The sequence below is a fragment of the Orycteropus afer genome, unplaced genomic scaffold (genome assembly GCF_000298275.1).
Source record: "Orycteropus afer afer isolate SDZICR_OR568_19922 unplaced genomic scaffold, OryAfe1.0 scaffold00037, whole genome shotgun sequence".
Taxonomy (NCBI): Eukaryota; Metazoa; Chordata; class Mammalia; order Tubulidentata; family Orycteropodidae; genus Orycteropus; species Orycteropus afer.
Window position 1 is genome coordinate 14,982,851 of NW_006921624.1, and position 22,246 is coordinate 15,005,096.

The 22,246-nt window shown below is 40.1% G+C and overlaps 1 protein-coding gene across 1 annotated transcript in view; it reads right to left on the reverse strand.

Annotated features, from left to right (window-relative positions):
- HSDL2 (hydroxysteroid dehydrogenase like 2) overlaps nt 1-14,861 on the reverse strand; it is a 115,460-nt gene extending 100,599 nt beyond the window's left edge. The window contains exons 1-2 of the mRNA XM_042780383.1: nt 14,768-14,861; nt 14,130-14,310 (exon numbers count right to left, since the gene is read on the reverse strand). Of these exons, the coding sequence (XP_042636317.1) occupies nt 14,130-14,310; nt 14,768-14,861 (275 nt within the window). The remainder of the gene's footprint in view (nt 1-14,129; nt 14,311-14,767) is intronic.
- Between the last annotated feature and the right edge of the window lie 7,385 nt (nt 14,862-22,246).

Genomic DNA, 22,246 nt, shown 5'->3' on the forward strand with positions numbered 1-22,246 from the left:
TGGGAAGCCCAAGGAGGGGTCGCTATGAGTCAGATCTGATTCCACAGCAGTGAGTTTGTTTGTTTAATCTCTATGGTAGTAGATTGCCCAGTCTGCCTTCCAAGGAGTGGCTGGTGGGTTTGAACCACCAGCCTTCTGGTTAGCAGTCAACATAATAGAACAAAAACAGACTGGGTCCTTGATGAACATCGAGTGCCATACCAACCCTGAAACCATCTGTTATGGATGGAATTGTCCCCCCAAAGTAAATGATACCCTGTCTCAAAGCAAATAATCAAAAGAATATAAATTATTGCAGGAGATTCCCTCTCAGGCATACCCAAATCCCTACCTTTGCTCTTTGTCTTCCTATCTGCTTTTCTCTCTGAGAACATCTCCTTTGTTCAAATTTACTTCTTTAAAATCACTTTTAATATCTTCTTCCAGAAGATCTTATGTTTGGATCACAGGTCTTTTACCAGTATCCATCCTCCTTTCCCAAGCCAAATATTGTCCTGAATCTGAATTACTCATTCTATTTAGAATACAGTTTTAGCAAGAGAGTTAAGTGTAGGTGTGGGTATTCTACATACAGTTCATTTGCAGACACTTCCACCTAATTCTTTCTGTGTCCAGTAAGTAACTATTATATCAAACACACCCACATCTCCCAAAGGCATTACTTCTGAGACAGTACTCTGAGTACACGAACTTTCTCCATGCTGAGAAAAAGAAACGTTTGAGTCTTCTGTAATCAACATAGCTTTCCCCTGCTCACCATAAAGATAGCATTTTATTTTGCAGAACATTGTCAGTCTGTCTTTATCATCTAGCTTCAGACTGTTCCCACCAGACATGTGGAAAGAGAAAAAAGAAGAAGAAGAAGAAGAATCATCTTAGAAACTGGTTTAAGAATCAGGCCCATAAATGAGCTCTCTGTCTTAGTGGCCACTACTTTGCTACATAAACAGCAAGCTTTGGAATTACCACTTATCTTCCTTCTATGCTAAATTAAAATCTTGTAGGTGTCATCCTCCTACTACCGTCTACTAAATTAAAATCTTGATTAAGGTCTTATACTCCTACTGCTCCAGAAGATGGGTGGCAATCTGAAGAGTTATTATCCTTTGATACAAGAAACCCTCCACCTGATACAAGTAACCCTCCACCCTCATGGTTGGGTGTGAGGCAGGGAGGAGGCTTTTGCTTCCAGTTACATAAATAGAATATTGTTACAGAGAAGCTTTCTGGATTGGGTGTAATCAGTATTCTTTGTTTTGTTTTTTAATTTTTCTGCTCCTGACCTTGTGCTTGTTTGCCTGTTTATCAAGGTTCAATGTTTTCCTGGGGGCCTGTGAGATCCTCTGCAGTATAAAAATTTTAGACCCATTTTGGGGAGGGAGCTGCCTGGCATTCCAGGAACTTTCTACTGACCTTGTAAATGGTTATCTGCTTTTTTCCCCAAAGCTATTATTTCAACAAAGGGCAAAGAAGGAAAAAGAAAATAGATATTCTGTAATTAGTTTGTTTGGCTCCTTCTTAAACAAGTATATAAAAAAATTTAGGCGGAGGGTAGTAGCCAGAGTGCAGACATTTTCTAGTTACAAAATAAAATTTGTATTTTCTACAAGTGACGTGGTCTCGGATACATAAGAAGGGTTTGTCCCATATGAAAACAATTACAATATTATAGATAGCTATAGTATTCACCAATCTTCTATATCTATAGACAAATGGAATGCCAACGCAGGAAAAACAAAACAACTTTTCATTTTAGACTAACTTCAGTTTAGGGAGGAAACATTATAGGTAGTAGATTAAATGAAAAGATTAACAAAATGGGAAAAGGAAGGGAGTTGTCTCTTTTTCTCTTCTACCCTACTCATAGCTCTCCCTTCTACCTCCTCTTCTTTGAAAGGCTTAGGGTGAACTGGAATTGAACTCACTTCCATAGCTTAACTTCCAGCCAAGCAATAGATAGGCCTATGAGGTGAACAATTATACCAGGTAGGTACGCTCCTTAGAACAATTAATCGTGGGAGATCAGAAGGGCAGCATTTGCACAGGGAGACAGTTCAGAGGGCAGGAATGCATAGGAAAGAAGGACGCACGGAAAAGGTAACCACAGGAAGAAAGTGGGAAGAGAGCTGTTACATTGCGGGATTGCAATCAACGTCAAGAAACAAAACTGAACTGTTGAATAGAAAACAAATTTGCTCTGTAAATTTTTACCTAAATCACAATTTAAAAAGAAAAAGAAAAGTTTAGGTGAAACACAAGTTAGGTAAGTAATTAGGGCTAGGTAAGTTATGGGAGAATCATGTTAAGAGCTGGTAAAGGAGTATCCATAGATACTTGAGAAGGGTGAAAACATTTTAATGGAAGTCATTAATGGACACATAACATCCAGATAAGGTGGTAATCTAGGAAAAGGAACAAAAATAAACCAAAACTAAAGAAAAATTTAAACTATAATGAAAGGGAACTAACATACCCCATAACAAATTATAAAGAATCTTTTGCAATTTATACCTAAATTAAAGAAAGAAGTAAGATTTGACAAGCATTTCCTCCAAACAGGAACTCAGTATCATTTGTAGAGAGTAAATGAGGTGGTCCCAAAGGTCTAGCAACAATCAGAAACTTGAAAAAATAAGGACTGGGAACCTGCACTCTTCGGGCCCATTCCAAGATACTAAGGAGAGTAGAAATAAAGAAGAGACAATATGCTATACATTTTTCCACCCCCAGAACTCAGTTTCTGGGCCCAGAACTGAATTCTGGAAGTGAGAAGAGGCTGAAGGGAAATGGATTAACAATGACTTGCAAGCAGATATGCAATTGTTGACCAAAATAAAGTGAGCAGAGTAAATGAACACTGACTTAGGTAGATGTTATGAAACAGTGAGCACAGCTAAAATCTAGTTCTTGGTTTCCAGTAGGGCTGGGTGATCTACTTCCACAGTGGTACTGCCTCGGAAACTCAAGGAGGGGTCACTGTGAGTCAGATCCAACTTGACAGCAGTGTGTTTGGTTTTTTTTGGTTTTAGTACCATACTCCAGCAAAAAGAACCAGGGCTCTTAGGAGAAAAGGTTGATTCTAGTACTGGAGCAGAAAATACGTAACATGACCCTGGAGCATCTTGTAATGCCAGAAAGTACAGAAGTGCTCAAAAACAAAAAACCATCACTGACAGCAGTTCATAATATCACAAAGGGACAAACAAAGGAGCCAGCTTAAAAATTCCTAATGGCCAAAGCTAGAGCAATTTGAGTAACAAAGTAAATAAAGTGGTATTAGATTATAACTCAAAGGATAAAATAGCTATCCATAAAGCCACACTGATATAATAGATGATTGACTAAATAAATACACGAGGTCAAAGAAACAAAAACAAATCTCCAACACAGAAGAATTTTGACTAAGTAGATACGTCCCCTTCAGGGAGATGGAACATAACTTCTCACTCCTTCAAGGTGGGCTACTCATAGTGATTTCATTCCAAAGAATGGAGTGTGGAAAGAGGGGTAAAAAGATTAGCTTCACAGTATGTTGTTGTTAGGTGCCATTGAATCGACTCTGACTCATAGTGACCCCATGTACAACAGAATGAAACACTGCCTGCTTGTGCATCATCCTCACAATCCTTGCTTTATTTGAGTCCATTGTTGTGGCCACTGTATCAATCCATCTTGTTTAGGGTCTTCCCCTTTTTTGCTGCACTTCTACTTTACCAAGCATGATATCCTTCTCCAGGGAATGATCCCTTCTGACTACATGACCAAAGTAAGTGAGACAAAGTCTGGCCATTCTTGCTTCCAAGGAGCATTCTGGTTGCACTTTACAGTATACCAAAACAAAAACAAACAAACAAACAAACAAAAACCCTACTGCCATCTAGTTGATTCCCGCTCATAGTTGACCTCCATTGGGTTTCCAAGGCTATAAATCTTTACAGAAGTAGATTGTCTCATCTTCCTTCTATGGAGCAGCTGGTGGTTTTGAACCATGGATCTTCTGGTTAGCAGCCAACTACCTAACCCACTACATCACCAGAGATCCTTACTTTACAATATGTTGTTGTTCCTGGTAGGTGCTGTCGAGTCAGCTCTGACTCATAGCAAAACTAGGTACAACAGAACAAAACACTGCCCTGTCCTACACTATCCTCACAATCCTTGCTATACCTTTGTTGCAGCCACTGTGACAATCCATCTTGTCCATTCTCACTTCCAAGGAACATTCCAGCTGCACTTCTTCCACGACAGATTTGTTCATTCTTCTGGCAGTCCATGGTACTTTCAGCATTCTTCACCAATACCACAACTCAAAAGCATCAACTCTTCTTCGGTCTTCCTTACTCATTGTCCAGTTCTCACAAGCATATAAAGCGATTGAAAATACCATGGTTTGAATTAGGCACACTTTAGTTTTCAAAAAGACATCTTTGCTTTTCAGCACTTTAAAAAGGTCTTTTGCAGCAGATTTGCCCAGTGCAATATGACATCCGATTTCTTGACTGCTGCTTCCATTGGTATTGATTGTGGATCCAAGTAAAATGAAATCTGTGACAACTTCAATCTTTTCTCCATTTATTGTGATGCTGCTTATCAGTCCAGTTGTGAGGATTTTTGTTTTCTTTATGTTGAGGTATAATCCATACTTCAGACTGTAGTCTTTAATCTTCATCATAAGTGCTTCAAGTCATCCTCACTTTCAGCAAGCAAAGTTGTGCCATCTACGTATTGCAGGTTGCTATTGAGACTTCCTCTAATCGTGATTCTGCGTTCTTCTTCATATGGTCCACTTTTTGAGTTATTTGCTCAGCATACCGATCGAATAAGTATGGGGAAAGGATACAACTCTGATGCACACGCTTCGTGATTTTAAACCATGCAGTATCCCCTTGTTTAGTTTGAACGATAGCCTCTTTCTGGTCTATGCATATTTTCCTCATGAGAACAATTAAAAGCTCTGGAATTCCCATTCTTTTCAGTGTTATCCATTATTTGTTATGATCCACACAGTCGAATGCTTTTGCATAGTCAATAAAACACAAGTAAACATCTTTCTGGTATTCTTTGCTTTCAGCCAAGACCCATCTGACATCAGCAATGATATCCCCTGTTCCATGTCCTCTCTGATCCAGCTTGCATTTCTGGAAGTTCCCTGCCAAACATGAGGAAATTGAATATTTTTACTAACTTCTACAGTCAGAAATTGACCAAACAGCAATCAAGATGTATTGATTATAACTGGTGATTGGAAAATATGGCCATGGTGATAGAAATGATGCCAGAGATTGCATGATAGAATTTTGCAAGACCAATGACTTACTCATTGCAAATACTTTTTTTCAACAACATAAGTTGTGGCTATACATGTGGACCTTGCCAGATGGAACACATAGGAATTATATCACTTAAATCTGTGCAAAGAGGCAATGGAGAAGCTCAATATCTTTAGCCGAAACAAGGCGAGGAGCTGACTGTGGAACAGACCAATTGTTCATATGCAAGATCAAGTAGAGCTGAAGAACTTTGCAGTATAGAAACCTAAAGAACACTACCTCAGCCAGGTGATCAAGGTCAACATCAACAGTGATAAGTAATGTTGATAATATATATTCTTGATATGATGTGATGAAAATGATATTTTATTTCTGTGGTCATCCTCCTAAGAACCCATAATCCTAGTCTAAACTTGAGAAAAATATTACAGAAATGCAAAATTTAGGGACAGTTTACAGATTTCCTGGCCAATACTCCTTCAAACTTTCAAGGTCATCAAAAATAAGAAATATCTGAGAAACTGTCACAGCCCTGAGGCACCTAAAGAGACATGAAAACTAAATGCAATGTGCTTTCCTGGATGGGATCCTTAAGCAGAAAAAGGATAATAAGTAAAAAGGAAAAAAATCTGATTAAAATACTTATTCAGATTTAAACCTAAAAAAGGGTTTGATTTAATAATAATATATCAACATTGGTTCATTAATTAAAAGAAGTATATCATACTAACGTAGGATGTGAATAATAGGGAAAACTGAATATGGAGTATATGTGAATTCTCTGTACTGTCTTTACTATTGTTCTGTAAATCTCAAATTGTTTCCACTTTAGAACCAGTCAGATAAGAGCCTTTAAAAGACAAGAACTTTCTCTGGCTGGTGGTGGAAGAGGAAGGCAGATGTCAGAGAGATTCAAAGTGTGAGAAGGACTCATTGTGCCATTGCTGCTTTAAAGATAGACTGGGCCACGTGAGCAAGAATGCAGATAGCCTTAAGGAGCTAGGATTGATCCCTAACAGCCAGCCAGCAAGGAAACAGAATTCAGAATGTAATTCGGGCGACAGTTTGAATGGTCTTGGAAGCGGGTTTTCCCCAGATCTGGATGAGAGCCCAGGCCATCTGACGCCTTGACTTCAGCTGAGCAGATATGTTGAGCCCAAATGTACTTCGGAGCTAAAGTAAAATATGAGTGTGAGGTGTACTCACTGTTGCTGAGGTCATTGTGAGATAATAAATAGGTTTTGTTTTAAAGTGTGAAATTCATGGTAATTTAGTTTACAGCAATAGAAAATCAATACAATAGGGATTTTATCAGTTACCCACTAGTGGCCTTTCTCTGTTGTAGGATGTAACCCAGAATCCCATATGGTATTTAGTTGTCATGTCCCCTTAGTCTGCTCCAATCTGGGACATTGTCTCAGTTTTGCCTTGTTTTTCATGACACTGATATTCTTGAAGAGTCCTGGTTAGGGATTTTGTAGAATTTTCCTCAATTTGAGACTGTCTGATGTCTTCTCAGGATCAGATTAAAGTTATGCATTTGCGACCAGAATACCATGGAATTGATGTGATTTTGTCAATGCATTATATCAGGGATACATGTCAACATGCATATTACTGTTATTTAAACACTTTGTTTAAGATGGTGTCAGCTGGGTATCTTCACCATAAAATTACTATTTTTCTCTTTGTAATTAACAAATGTCTTGGAGTAGGTACTTTGAGACTACACAAATAATCTATTTCTTCTTCAATTTTTGCTCACTAATTTTAGCATCCATCGATGGATCTTCCCTGCAACCATTATTGCTGTGATGATTTTCTATTTACCACATTCCTTCTGTGTTTGTTAATTAGACTCCTTCAGTAAGGAGGAACTGTCCCTTCTTCCCATTAATTTTTCCAATGATTTATTTGTATCTATATTGACTCATGGACATTTTATTTTACTTTATAACCTATTCAATACTTACTTATTTTGTTGCTCAGACTGTTTCTGCTTTGGTCATTGGGAGCTCCTTCAGGTTGACTCTTGTGCCCCTTTGGCATGTCTCCATCCTTTATGAGTACTTCCTTATTTTCTAGAATTTCAAGCTACTCCAGTCACTTTCTGTATTTTTTTCCTTGACCCGGCCCTGGAATTGATCCCTTTTCTGAGGAGCCCCAGTTCCTTTAAATGGATAATGGTACTTAGACACTAAAATATGGGTGTAAGGTGTGCTCATTGTTATAGAGGTCATTGTTCTTAGGCCATCGGTGGATAGAGTTTGGAAATATACTATATACCACCCCATGCCTATACATATCTGTGTTTACTATGTTATATTGCATATTATAAGGAGCTTTGGTGCTTCATTGCTTAAAGCATTTGACTGCTAACCAGTAGGTTGGGGGCGGAAGGTAGACTGGGCACTCTACTTCCATAAAGATTTACCACCTCAGAAACCCAACTGGGGTCATTATAAGCCAGAATTGACTGGATGGCAGTGGGTTTGGTTTGGTATTGTATTTTATAGAGTAGATCCAGTCTTCTGTGAAGAGGAGGTACTCTTCCTAATAGAAGTAGAGGGAATGGTGCCCTTCTTTTGTCCCTGCACCAAATCAAAGGTGGGAATTACCAGAATATTAGATGAATTTCATGAAAAGTTGCTAAGAGAAAGCCTACTTTGTTGGCTGTCCACTGATTTAAGTCACTTCCCACTACTCTGCCCTGCACCAAGTAGTTGAAACGTGAAAGAACAATATAAACCACTGGGATCTAAGCCCTCCAGACCAACGAGCAGCATCACAATAAATGGAGAGAAGATTGAGGTTGTCAAGGAATTCACGTTGCTTGGTTCTACAATCAATGCCAACGGAAGGAGCAGTCAGGACATTAGACAACGTGTAGCATTGGGAAAGTCAACTGCGAAGGAACTGTTTCAAGTGCTGAGGAGCAAGGATATCTCCTTGAGGACTAAGGTGCGCCTGACACAAGCCATGATATTTCCAATCGCCTCATATGCATGTGAGAGCTGGACAATGAATAAGGAAGACCGAAGAAGACTTGATGCTTTTGAGTTGTGGTGCTGGCGAAGAGTGCTGAAAGTACCGTGGACTGCTAAAAGAACTAACAGATCTGTCCTGGAGGAAGTGCAGCCAGAATGCTCCTTGGAAGCAAGAATGGCCAGACTTTGTCTCACCTATTTTGGTCATGTTGTAAGGAGGGACCATTCCCTGGAGAAGGATGTCATGCTTGGTAGGGTGGAGGGTCGACGAAAGAGGGGGAGGCCTTCAACGAGATGGACTGATATGGTGGCTGCAATGATGAGCTCAAGTATAGCAGGGATTTTGGGGCTGGCGCGGGATCGGGCAGTGTTTCCTTCTGCTGTGCATGGGGTCGCTATGAGTCAGAAACAACTCGACGGCACTTAACAACAACAACATCTAAGCCCTCCAACTGAATCAAAAGCAAAAAATTCAAATAACACACACAGAAGCAAGGAGGAAATCTGTGAGACCCCAAATTGCACACTGCTTGAACAAATCGCCACAGAGTAGAAGTGACATCATACAAAATAAGCACCTTTTCTGCCTCCCACACACAAACTCTGGAGCTCTGGTGCTGTAGCGGTTAAGGCATCCGGCAACTAACCTAAAAGTGGTTGGTTCGAACCCACCAGCAGCTCTGTGGAAGAAAGATGAGGCAGTCTGCTCCTGTAAAGATTTACAGCCTTGGAAACCCAATGGGGTCACTATGAGTTGGAACAGACTCGATGGCAGTGAGTTTTTTTGAGTTACATGAAGTGATGTATTTTAAAATATAGCTAAGACAATAGCATAGTGAGGGACCAGTGGTTCACTGGTAGAGTTCTCAGCTTGCATGCTGGAGACCTGGGTTCGAACTCTGCTCAGTGCTCCTTATGTACCCGTCTATCAGTGGTGGATGGTATATTGCTGTGATGCTGGGTAGGTACCAGTGGAGCTTCCCGAATAAGAAGAAAGGCCCTAGTGGGTCAGGGCTGACTTGATGGCAACTAACAACAAAAGCAAGACAATAGTATGGGATGATAGGAGAACTGGCTGTTAATCAACGACAGTAAGGAGATAAACAAAATTTTATCTATGTAATTTTGAGACACATTAAAAATAGCAAAGAATCAAACTAATACGGCAGAAATATGAGTTATGGGAGACAGGTTAGATTCAAGAAAATCAAACCAAATATTAAGGAAAAAGATAAAGATAAGCATTAAAGAAAAAATATGGAAATGGCAGAACAGAGATCCACTAACTAATTGGTAATGCTGAGGAAGAAAACAGAACAAGTTTTTTTTTTTTTAAAAAAAAAAAACGAAAATAGAGTAAGTATAACGGAAACGCAAATTTTATACAATAAATAATTCTGAAACAAAAAGAAAGATGGTGTTTGCAGGTCTTAACCAGTTTTATTCATTCATTCAATACAATACTAAAAGCTTCCTGTGTGCTAAGTATCCTTCTAGTTGCTAAGAATACATTACCAAACAAAAGCCATAAATAACCCTGCCTTCGTGGATTTTACATTTTAGTGGAAAGAGAAGAACAATTAAAAAAACATACATTATGTAGAATAAGGGGGAAGATAAAGCAGGAAAATGGACAGCGAAGGAGGGGGACGCTTCCTCTCCTCCTAGCCCCTGGCAACCACGAATCTGTTCTACATTTATATTGAGAATGTTATAGAAATAGAATCACACAGTACATAATCTTTTGGAATTTGCTTTTTTTTCCCCCCCACTCAGCATATTTTGAGAGGTTTCTTTTTTAGAGAATACATGCTTCTGATTATGATTTTGTATTTGTCATTAAAAAATGTGATGCTAAACTGTTCATCTTCCCAGTTTCACCTAATGGCTGGTAATATTTCTGAGCGATATTTATATCCTTACATTTCTTTATATCTTAAGAAGTCTTAGCTGTAAGTCTGAATAAAGTAATGTTGGTTAAATGTTAACTCTAAAACAAAACCAAATTCACTGTCGTGGAGTTGAATGCTAGTCATAGCGACCCCACCTTGGGTTTCCAAGGTATCACTACGGAAGTAGATTACCCAACCTTCCTTCCGAGGAGTGGCTGGTGGGTTTGAACTGCCAGGCTTCTGGTTAGCAGTCAAATGCCTGAGGCACTACACCACCAGAGCTCCCAAATGTTAACTAGCCACTGCATATTAGAATGCCTTAATGCAAGTGCTCAAAGGTTACATTTTGTCTAACCTTAAGAACAGTGGGGATGAGTATGTGTGTGTGTGTGTGTGTGTGTGTGTGTGTGTGGGGCATCTCTTATCAGATAAACATTGTATCAGGAATTTTTTAGACAAGGTGGAATAAAGACACAAGAAGATAAGATGTTAGAAAATTTATAAACTGAGTTATTTGTAAGGGCCCTCCTCAAACTATAGAGCATTAACCAAATAGAGAGATTGTTCTGCTCACCACCAAGAAGCCATGGTACACAGAGCACAGAGCTCATGTGCTGAGCCGGGGTCATGTGGGTGATACCTGATCATGCCAGAAACTCAGAAACAATGAGTTAATGAGACACATTAAAAATAGCAAGGAATCAAACTAATACTGCAGAAATCATAGGAGATCATAGAAGGCCATAGCTCTTCTATGCCATGTGGGCTCTGGGGATAGCTAGGATTCTGAAAATGATCCAACAAGACTGAATTCCATTCTATGTACTGCTTTTCAAACAGAGGGTTTCACAAATCTATGGAGCTCAATCCATAAGTCCATTGAATTTAGATCCAAGGGGCTGGGGAAAGGGACAGATTTCACCTTGTTTTCTGCTGTGAACTGTTTTCTTATACCTGGGCTTCTGTTGTCAAGCTGGACTTTAAAATGTTTAGGAAATGCCGTACACTTTTGTCAACCTTAGCCAGGTGCACTGTCTTTACACTGCAGACTTTTCATAGTGATTATTAATGATATGGACAGTGAGCTTCAGAGTTTATGTTTTCATATTGACATTTTTTGTTGTTGTTAAATGCTGTTGAGTTGGCCCCGACTCATAGTGACCCTCCTTGGGTTTCCGAGGCAGTATCACTATGGGTTTGAACCGCCAGCCTTCTGGTTAATAGTCAAGTGCCTTAGGCACTATGCTACCAGAGCTCCTTTGAAATTTGTTAGCTATCTTAAAGAATACGGCTAAAAGAAAGACAAAACTTTTGGTATTTTTTTAAACAAAGAAAGCCAGTGTAACTTGGAACAGTTTGTTTTGGAAGGCATTTTGACAATATTTATCATATTTGAAAATGATCGTGCACTTTTTTCCTCACTTTGACTTCTAGGAATCTGTTCCTCACATACTCCTCTGTGTGCAAAGATGTTCACACATGATGTCCTTCAAAACAGTGTTAGTTGTACTGAGTAATAAAAATCAGTGTAAACGTCCACTACTTTGGATATAGTTACATAAATTATGGCACATGAAATTATGAAATACTGTGCAGTATTAAAAAGAATCAACTAAGTGAAAAGTACTAACATGAAAAAATCTCCAGGACTTTTAAGTGGAAAAAGCAAGTAAAAAATAGTAAAGTTAAAAAGCTGGAAACAGAAGGAACATATGATCCAGCAACCGCACCACTTGGTATAGAGCCTAGAGAAAAAAAAGCCTGACATGAACAGACATATGCACACCATGTTCATCACAGCACTATTCATGATAGCAAGGAGATGGAAACGACCTAAAATGCCCATCAGTGGAGGAATGATCAACAAACTATGGTACATATACACAGTGGAATGTCACACAACATTAAAGAACAATTATGAATCTGCAAGCATCTCATAACATGGATGAACCTAAAGGACACTGTATTTAATGAAATTAATAAATCACAAAAGGACAACTATTGTATGAGAACACTATTGTAAAAGTGTGTTTTTGTCACACAAAAAGAAGTACTCTTTGATGGCTACCAGGGGTGGGAGGAGAAGAGAAGGTAAACCACTAACTAGTGGGTAGACACATATTAACTTGGGTGAAGGGGTGGGCAAAAAAAAAATCAATTAGCTAAATGTGAAAAATGGGTCTACAAGCATGTACTTAAAATTGTTACAGTGGTTATCATCACCATGGACATGGGGTAATTTGGGACAAAAAAGGAATTATAATCTTTCAGTACTTCCATTGTTTGAATTTTCTGAAATGCATATGTGTGCTTATTTTACTTGTGTAGCTAAAAAAAAAAAAAAAAAAAAAAATGTCAAGAGAATATATCCTAAAGACAACAATAACAATTACGGCCCTCCCTAAGGCTTTCAATGGCTGACTTTTTCAAGTAGTTGTCAGGCCTTTAGTCAGAGGTGCCTCTGAGTATGCTTGCACCTCCAGTCTCAGCAGCTGACCATGCTATTTGCACCCCCCAGGGACTCTGATAGTTGCTTGGAGGCCCAGGGCCTGCCAGTTTGGTCCTGGCTGGGTAAATATGATGTGTGGCATCAGCTACTTATCCTGCTGCTATTTTAATATCCATCTGCCAATGCAGGGTGACAATGTTTAAAGGGCAATTTAATATTTGGATTTAACATACAAAACAAAATGCATCTAATCTTTTGGAAACAGGGATTGAGATTTTATATATCTATATCTATATCTATATATTTAAAAAGACTTGACTAAATGACATATTAACCAAAAAACCAAACTCACTGCTATCTAGTCGATTCCTATTCATAGCATCCCACATCGGGTTTCCCAGGTGGTAAATCTTTACAGAAGTAGTTTGCCCTATCTTTCTTCTGTGGAGCGGCTGGTGGGTTTGAACCATCAACCTTCTGATTAGCAGTCAAATGCCTTAGGCACTGTGCCACCAGAACTCCTTAAAAGACATACTAGTTACTCAAAAATTGTTTTCTGCCACAAAAAAAAAAAAAAAAAGAAAAGAAAAGAAACGAAACTGAGGAATTCATTCAACCTTGAAGGCTGGAACCTTATTTTCTGGCATGCCTTTGCAGTGCTTGGCACATAGTAGTCACTCAGTAAATACCAAGTGTAGGATGAATGAACTCACTTTAAAAAATTTTAGTAGCACAACTTATTGAAGTTCTTGTTACTTGCTTTTCAGAAGAGGCGCCTAAGGGAGGTGGGAAGCCCCCGCTTCTACTCAGGAGGTGAAGGATTTGGTTGAGGACAGGGTTTAACAGCTCTTTTTTTGGAAAACAATGAATTGAAAATCATTCATTTCAGAACTGGGGAGAATATAAAAGCGGAAAAAGCAAGAGAGTTTCTTGTTTCGCCCAGACTAGAGGAAAAGGAGTGAGTTGTGACGATGCAAGGGTTAAGTGCTTGGCTGCTAACCGAAAGGTTGGTGGTTCGAATCCACCCAGCAGCTCCGGGAGAAAGACTCGGTGGGTGACCTGCTCCTGTGAAGATTACAGCCTAGAAAACCCTATGGGGCAGTTCTGTTCTATGAGGTCACTATGAATCGAAATCATCTCCACAGCACACAACAGCAGAGGGCAAGGCTCTCGTGGCAATGTCCCGGCTGCAAAATTGTGGACAAATCATCTTTAGAACAGGGTTAGTAATTCCTCCCTTGTAGGTTTTTTCACAAGAATGAAAATTCTGGCAATATAGTAGCCATTCCATATCTGTACAGTGAATGCTTCACATAAATTCAGTCTCAGAAGCTCGGATCGAAAAAGCACTCACAGAGTCGACAAAAACTCAAATGTTCTGAAGTGCAGAGAGTCTTTTTCACCTCATTCATTTTTCCCACCACACCTATCAGGCTAAGCGTCGGTCCCAGGGGTCGACTCCCAGCGCCCGGCAGGCGAGGATGGTGCAGGCCCGCACAGGCTTGGGGTTCCATCCAGTCTGGGTTTCGACCTCCGGCTTCCTAGGGCGGCAGGGCCGGAGGCTCCGAACACTGCTGCCAGCTTCTGGCTTCCAGGAGTCGTGCTTGCAGCCAGGTTTCCGCCAGCCTCGTCTACCCGAAGCAATTCCTGCACGGTTTTGGGGTCTTCACGGATTACCCACTCTCGAAGTCGGGTCCCAAAGGCTATTCGCACTGGCCGAGGGAGATGTCCAAGCCAGCTGCTCCGGGAAGCGAAGCCGGAAGGACGCAGAGACCGCGGGAGGGTAGGCAGGACGTAGCAGCGGCCAGCACAAGGCGCGCGCTCCCGCGAGCGCAGGAGGGAGGCTCTGGGTTAGCCCAGGGAGGCCGGGCGCGCACGCGCCTGGAGAAGAGTGGCCAGGAGGCGGAGTCTCAGGCGAGAGCGGAAGAGGGCGCCCTGGAGCCGAGCCTGAGGTCTGCTGGGGGCGGGGCGTGGGTGGGCGCGAGCTTAGGGGCGGGCCCCGAGGGAGGGTGTTGACGCTGAGAGGGCGGGGTTAGATGAGGCAGGGACGCGCTTGCGGGTGGGGAAGGCGGGGGCGCGGCGGTGGCGGGAGCGTGCCCGGTCCCCGCCCCTGTTCCCTACTCTCCTTCCACCTCCGACCAGCCGGGGCTCGGGAGAGGCGCCGCTCACCGGTCCCCGGAGCCGCCCTGTTGCCTCCGCCTCCTCTCACAGCTCGCAGTGAACCCGTCAGTCTTCGCTCTGTGCGCTCCTCCATCTGGGCCATGGATGGGTAAGTGCTAAGTGGGCCGGCAGCTATGCCGGGCTGTGCTTGCCCGCTTCCTCTCGGAGGCTCTGGGCGGAACGCGCCGAGGCCGGGGAGCCGGGCGGGGCGCCGGCGCCCGAGGAGCAGCCCCAACCGAGCCCGACGGTGGGGCTTCCGGGCGCCTCCTGGGGCGCCTGGAGTCTCCGAGGGGCTGTCCACCGCCGCCTCTCGTCACCCCACGCGGCGCCCCCTTCATGTCCGCCCCCTTCACCCTCACACCACACACTGGGAAGCGAAGAAAGCCCAGTCCGGGTGCTGAGGTCCGCCCTCCGCTCCGAGAGCCGCGGGAGCCCGGCCTCCAGACACTTCCTTTCAGAAAATGGTGCGCGGCGCTGGGGGCGGGCGAGCGGGCGTCCTCCGGCCGGAGGAGTAGCTGTTTATCGGCGAGGTGGAGCGAGCGGTGGAGCCTTCCCCTGGCGGGGAGACGAGTGGCCGCGTCCGTACCCGTCTGGGCGGCGCCCTGGTCCCGAAGCCTGGGCCGCACGCGGAATCTCGGATCTGCCTAGGGACGAGGTCTCATGACTCGTGCTGTGAGATATGTTAAAGATTGCTTGCTGTTTGCCAGGCGTCTGGACTCGGTGACCATGGCCGCTTACCCCCCTCCACCCCTCCCCACAAGAAACTTCACGAATCCTCTGCCATGTATGCAGAATATTACGTGCGGTTTTCGGGGAGCTTTTAAACGCTCAGAAATTTAAAGCGCTCTCTCTCTCACTTTCTCACCCCGAAAGTGTGTGTGTGTTAGCATAATATCACTGATATACATGTTTATCTGGAGACCCACGTATGGGTTAGAGGTTTTAGAGATTAAAGAAGCAACTAGAATCGGAGCTTGGGATGAGTTGTATTTGTCCATCAGGATTTTTAAAAAAGAAAGCGCCATTTAACTTAGAGACTGCCTGTCCATTTATTTATTTCCACTCTGGATTACAGGTTTTGTTTTGCCTCTTGTGTGCTTTTGATGATAAGATTTTTGTAAACCTTTCGAGTATGGAGTACCTGGGACTTACTGAAATATTAAAAGCTATTTACGTGTAGCCGGATAGCTGGCAATTGCTAGCTGTGTGAAGAGTTGAAATCTTCCAATAATTTTTGCACTCATTAAATTTCATTTGTCTTAGTTTTTTACAGTACAGACGCGCACTGCTATACACATCAGACAAATCCGGGTTTTAGATTTTATTTATTGAATGCTGTTAAAAGCATTTTATTGTCTTTTTGGCGCTAGTTGTATTGTTTAATTGAAGCATCTCTAAGGTTGAAAACTCATTTCACATTACTTTATTCAGTTATATTTTATATGTGTGCAAACTTTTGGTATTTTAATTCTTTGTGAAGTTATGTCAGTCAATATTCATTTCAGGAAGGCTGTGAAATTAATGATTCCTTATATAAAGTGAGTTGTACTGTGGTTTGATTTGAGATGGGGAAGCAGTCTAGCTTTTTGTGTAAAAGCTTGTAATAATACTCGAGTTACTACTGACTGTTTACTCTTGGGCAACTAGCGAACTTACTCTTTTGGGTAGTATGTAAGAAGTTAGCTCTTTCTTCTTCCCATTTGTGGTTTTAAAGCTAAGAAGGAGTTTATTGGTTTAAATACGTAGACAGCGATGCAGATGTTGGAAGTTCCAATAAATAGTAACATGATTTGCTCTTTGCATCATGACCTGTAACCTTTGTATTACACAAACTTGGTATTTATATGTAATGAATATCCAAAGTACTTACATATTTAAATTAGACAAATGAATTTCAAGTTTCAAAAGTCAACAAAGAAAAAAAAATGTAATGGTTAATGCTTAAAACAATTGTACAAAATTAAACAGTTTAGTCATGTATTTATTTTTATGAAGTAATGATGACATAGATTATTAACACCATGCAATTATGACTTTTGTTTAGAAGGTATGGAGACAAACTATTAATTGAAGACAGCTTCTTTGATATTAGAAGAAACTAATTTTAGAGGGGCAGAACTTTATAGCTTTTACACCCTGGGCTTAAGGGGTGTGGTTTTGAACCTTCTGAACTTTTGCCTTCAGGCGACTAACTAAATTTCCACATTTTCCCACAGCCTGAAAAAGGTCCTTTTCCCTAATTTTGGGTAGAAAAAACAGCAAACATACTTTGTAGTTGTTCCTCGAATCCCAACTATTTTTTGTGTTTGTGTCATAAGTTCATTAATTCCTAAAAGATCATTTACATTTAAACAGTTTTAACTGGGTAGGGTTTTTTTAAAAAGCAAATTTTTTCCTGTGAAAATTTTGGTGTCTGAAATTTTATGTTTGTATTTATATAAAGTACAGGCTGACTATATTTTGGTGAGCAGTTTTGGGTGGTCTGTGCAAAGTTGCAAGATGCCTTCTGTTTCTGTGAATTCTAAGCACTGGTGTTTTGTTTCATTTACAACTTTAGACATGAGACATTCATACCAGTGACTTGAAAGAAGGACCTTTGATGATTTTAAGTTGTTATTTGGATTTAAGTGGAGGTAAATAGATAAACATATATATATACTTCCTCATATTTTATTTAAGTGCAACTATTTTTCTAAATTCTCTAAATACTGAAAGGGAATTTCATTTATTACTTGTTTCTTACATTGCTATTAACACCACTTTATACTTTGCTGTTAGCAGACTGTCCATCATTTTTCTTTGTATTAACATTTCACAACTCATCGTATTCTTACTTTTATTATTTAGTACAATGCCTTTTCTTTTTTCTTTAATCTTATTACTTCTATCTTTAAAAAACTTGTTCTCTAACTTTGTTTTCCATTTTCTCTTTTCTACTTTTTCCATACAGTGTTGTTACAGATCTTATAGCAGTTGGTTTAAAGGTAGGACTCTTTTACTTTCCTTTCACAAACATTTTTATATCTTTGTTTTGACATTTTTTTCCAGTAGTGAAACCATCTCACCTGTTCAGAAAATTACCTGCATTACTGTATGTAATAGTCTTTCATTTTTATTTAGTTCCAAAATAAGTAGCTAATTTTCAATTTTGTAAAGAGGAGCTATAGTATCATCTTGTATATAAAATGTGAGCAAAAGGTTTAGCACTAAGTTTCACTTGAATTATCAGGGGATTTGTTTTTGTTTCAGCAGTTAAATGCAACCTAGGCTCTGATTTATTTTCTTATCCTGTCCTTTCTTGGATCCTTTCTCATGGATGTACTTATGAGTAATAAAAGTAATAATAAAGTTTCTTCATCTCCTGCTATGGACTAGTTGGTTTAGAGGTATTATCACTGATCATTTTAACATTCCTGCAAGGAAGGTATTAATATTCAGTTTCTAGATGAAAAAATATGTTTAGCAAGTTTATGTCCCAAGGAGTGGTGCACTAGACTTGGAACCCATGTCTTCCTGGTTCTAAAGCTTGTCCTTTTTTTTTTTTTTTTATCGCCCCCATTACATCTAGCTGCCAGCTGTGAGGGGTCTGTCTAAAAGGTGAGCTGCAGGAGAGCTGGATGATTTATATATTTTAATAATGGTTCTTCTACTTTAAAAATCCTTTTAGTTTTATGAAACTAAACCTCTCATTTATTAGATTTTTAGATATAAATCAACAATGCTAATTGGAATGAGGCTTTTAAAATATAACTGTTTGCTTTGAGGTTTCCTTTAGCAATTTGATATTTGAAATGGAAGAATTGAGAATCTAGCTCTGGAGGTCACTTACGGTTCACATGACTGCAGTATGTATAATACACCTTACATATTTGCATTCTGTATATTTTAATTATTGTAGACTTAGGTCAAGTTGTTTCCCCACTTTCTGTTAACTCTATCTCTGCATCGTCTCTTTTTGCTAGCAGTTTCAACACTTTACTTCATGTGCACTTAGTTGGACTTGGTGGTGTTCATATTCTTAAAATGCTTGAGAAAATAAGCATAAATAAATAGCATTTGAGACTAATGATAAGATGTCCAAAAGTAACATGATGAGAACCACCACTAATACTCTTCCAGTTGGGTAGGGTTGACTTTCTTTTGCAAGCTTTGATCATATTTATGAGTAGAAAGTAAATAGAAGAGCGTCTTTTGGTAGGACCTGAATTTTTTTTTTTCCCTCTTAGATGTTTAAGTTGATTTCTCATTTGAGAATGATTAACTCAGAGTGGAAACTGCAGAGCAGACTCTTAGCTAAGGTCCGATTTCGCCCTGGGTGTACATTGGGTAGGGGAAGGTTATTTAAAGTGAATATTGTTTTGGTCTCATCAGAAATGTAATTTATGATTCTAGAGTTTCATCTGGCAGAACTGAATACATTAGACATTTAAAACAGTTTATCATTTTGGAGTTGATGAATGCTTCCGTTAAAGGACTGTCACTCTTGCCTGTTTTAATGTGGGAAAAATACATCCTGACAATAAATGAAAATGGTAGGAATAGGAACCTTATTTGAATGTAGGATTTGCATTATTGACTACCTGTTATGCAGCAAAGCACTTTGAAAATATAAAGGTCAGGTCCTAAGATTTTTCTGCTTTCTTGTACTCTATCCAGGGAAGTTTAGTTATCAACTGGTAGGCCAGTGAGGCTCTTATTTTGTCTAAGTTGTATGAAGGATGATAAACTAAATTTAGTGAATTTAAATGTGTCCTTACGTATCTTTCTTCTGTTTGCTGTTGGAATATGATGACCTGCAAATGGTTTTAGTTAGTGGCGAGAGTGGATTTTAGGTTAAGCTCCATAAGTTGCTTTCCTGGATTCAGGAAAGTAGTGTTAGGAATTTTGTTTTTAAAGAATTGAAAATACCCTTAAATATTAAATGCATGATTTTAGAGAAAGAAACCTGAGTTGTTTTTTCCAAGGTTGATTCTCTAGAATATGTTTGAAGGCAAAAATTTTTTATATTTCCCTCACTACCATGTTTCCAGTGTCTGGCACATAATATGCTCTTACTACATATTTGACGAAAGAGTGAATGCCAGATTGTTACACAGATAGTTAAATGCAGGCCTATTCTGGATCTAAGCCTTCTACTTTTCTAATGTTCCTTCTGTGAGGTATATATCATGGTGAGAGAGAATTAATTTTATTTTTAGATTGGAAATTTTTTGAAGACAGGTGAACATTCTCAGGCAGCTTAGGGCCATTCCAGATTTGAAATTTACTGAGACCTTAGAACTATGTGTACTCAGGGTAACCTGTGCAGGTTATGAGTTTTAAGCTGTCCCTGAATTTAAAAAATTAGCTTTTGGTACTTGTTGTGAAAGTTTTGTTTTATGAGAACCTTATTATTCCAGCTCAATCTAGGTGTCAGCATTGTGGATAATGTACTTTATACTGTGTGTATCTAAATATTAATGTGTGTGTTGAAATTTTCAGTGTATACTTTTGTTACTAACAAGTTTGCCTTAACCCTCAAATATTTTCCATATTCCTGGTTATTTATTTTTAAAATACTTGAGTAGCTATTGAATGATTTTTTAAAATCATAGTATTCTATAAGCTTTTTTCTGGGTTATCTTATTTCAAGTGATAAGAGGAGTATAGAAAAATTCACATTGGAAGCCATCATTGGAAAGAACACTACAGAATATTTAAATTAATTTTGAAGATCTGTTTCCTCTTTGTTTGACCAGGGGTTAGCAAACTATAGCACCTGGGCCAAATCTGGCTTGCCATCTGTTTTTGTAAATAGTTTTATTGGAATCGGCCTTGCTCATTCATTTAATATATTGTCTGTGGCTACTTTCATGTTACACCAGCAGAGTGCAATAGTTGCAACACAGACTGTATAGTCTGCAAAGCCTAAAATACTTATGTTTTGACCCTTTACAGAATGTTTGCCTACTGCTGTGCTTGACTATAGAAAATGCAGTTTCGCCTCAAATCTTTTTCCTTTTAAGCTGACGTATAATTTACATAGAGCAAAATGCATGGATCTTAAGGGTACAATTCAATAAAAGTTGACAATGTATGTGCTTGTGTCTCCTAAACTCCAATCAGGATAATAGACATCACTCCAGAAAGTTTCCGGTTGTCTCTTTTCTCTGAACCGCATATGACAGATTATGGTAATGAGATGATCTGGTTGGAGGCTGGCCAGGTGGGAAAGACACACCATGTGATATTAGCTAACCTCATGTGAGGGGAATTGGAGGTTGAATTCAACAGTGTGAGCAGTCATTCATGTAATGTTGTTAGGTGCAGTTGACTTGCTTTCGACTCACAGCAACCCTGTGTATAACAGAATGAAACACTGTCTCGTCCTGTTTCACCCTCCTGGTTGTTGCCATGCTTGAGCCCATCATCATAGCCATGGTGTCAAATCTGTCTCATTGAGGGTCTTCCCCTTTTTCACTGACCTTCAACTTTACCAAGCATGATCTCTTTCTCCAGGGATTGGTCCTTCTGACATGACCAGGGTATGAGAGACAAAGTCTGGCCATTCTCTCTTCTAAGGAGCATTCTGGCTGAGTTTTGGTATTGGCAAAGAATATTGAATGTACCATGGACTGTTAGAAGAATGGACAGATCTGTCTTGGAGAAAGTACTGCTGGGATGCTCCTATGCGATGAGACCCCAGTAATTTAAATCTTGGTGGGTGAAGCTTCCTGGTTGGTGACGGGCACTGATGCACGGGAGAGAATAGCAGTGCATCTTTTTGGAACACTGGAGACCCTCCCAGACTCTGCCTATTCATCTCTTCCTCTGTATCCTTTTTTGCTGTAATAAATTGGAAGGATGGTATTTGAGTTCTGTGAGTGGTTCTAGTGAATTATTGAACCTGAGGAAAATAATGAGCAAATAATGCAAATTGTCTTATTTGTAGCCAGCAGTTCAGAAGTGAGGAGAGACACTGGAGAACCCCTGTCTTATTGGCTGGCATTATGAGGTGGTAGAGAGAATCTTCAACTTTGTAGCCAGCAGGTCAGAAATGAGTGTGTTATAGACACCCCCCCAACCTTGCAGCTGGTGTCTGAAGCTTTGGGCAGACTTCGTAGTCTAGTGCATTGTGCTCTTTAACTTGTGAGATCTGCTCTAGCTCCGGTGGTTAGGGTCAGAGGAAGAATTACTGCATTTGCAGTTAGTGTCAGAGAGGATATTTAAAGTTAGATTGGGAATCAGAGTTGGCCTCAGAGAAGGCAGATGAAGAGACACTTAATGTAATGGATATCTGTAGTCTTCCTCAGTTTGGGTTTGGAGCTGTAAAGCAACTGTGAACATTTGCGTACCAGTCTTTGGGTAGGTGTATGTTCTCATTTATATTAGATAAATGCTTAGGAGTAGAATTGCTCTGGTAGCATAGTGGCTAAGGCACTTGACTGCTAACCAGAAGGCTGGCGGTTCAAATCCACCAGCCACTCCTCGGAAGGAAGGTTGGGCAAT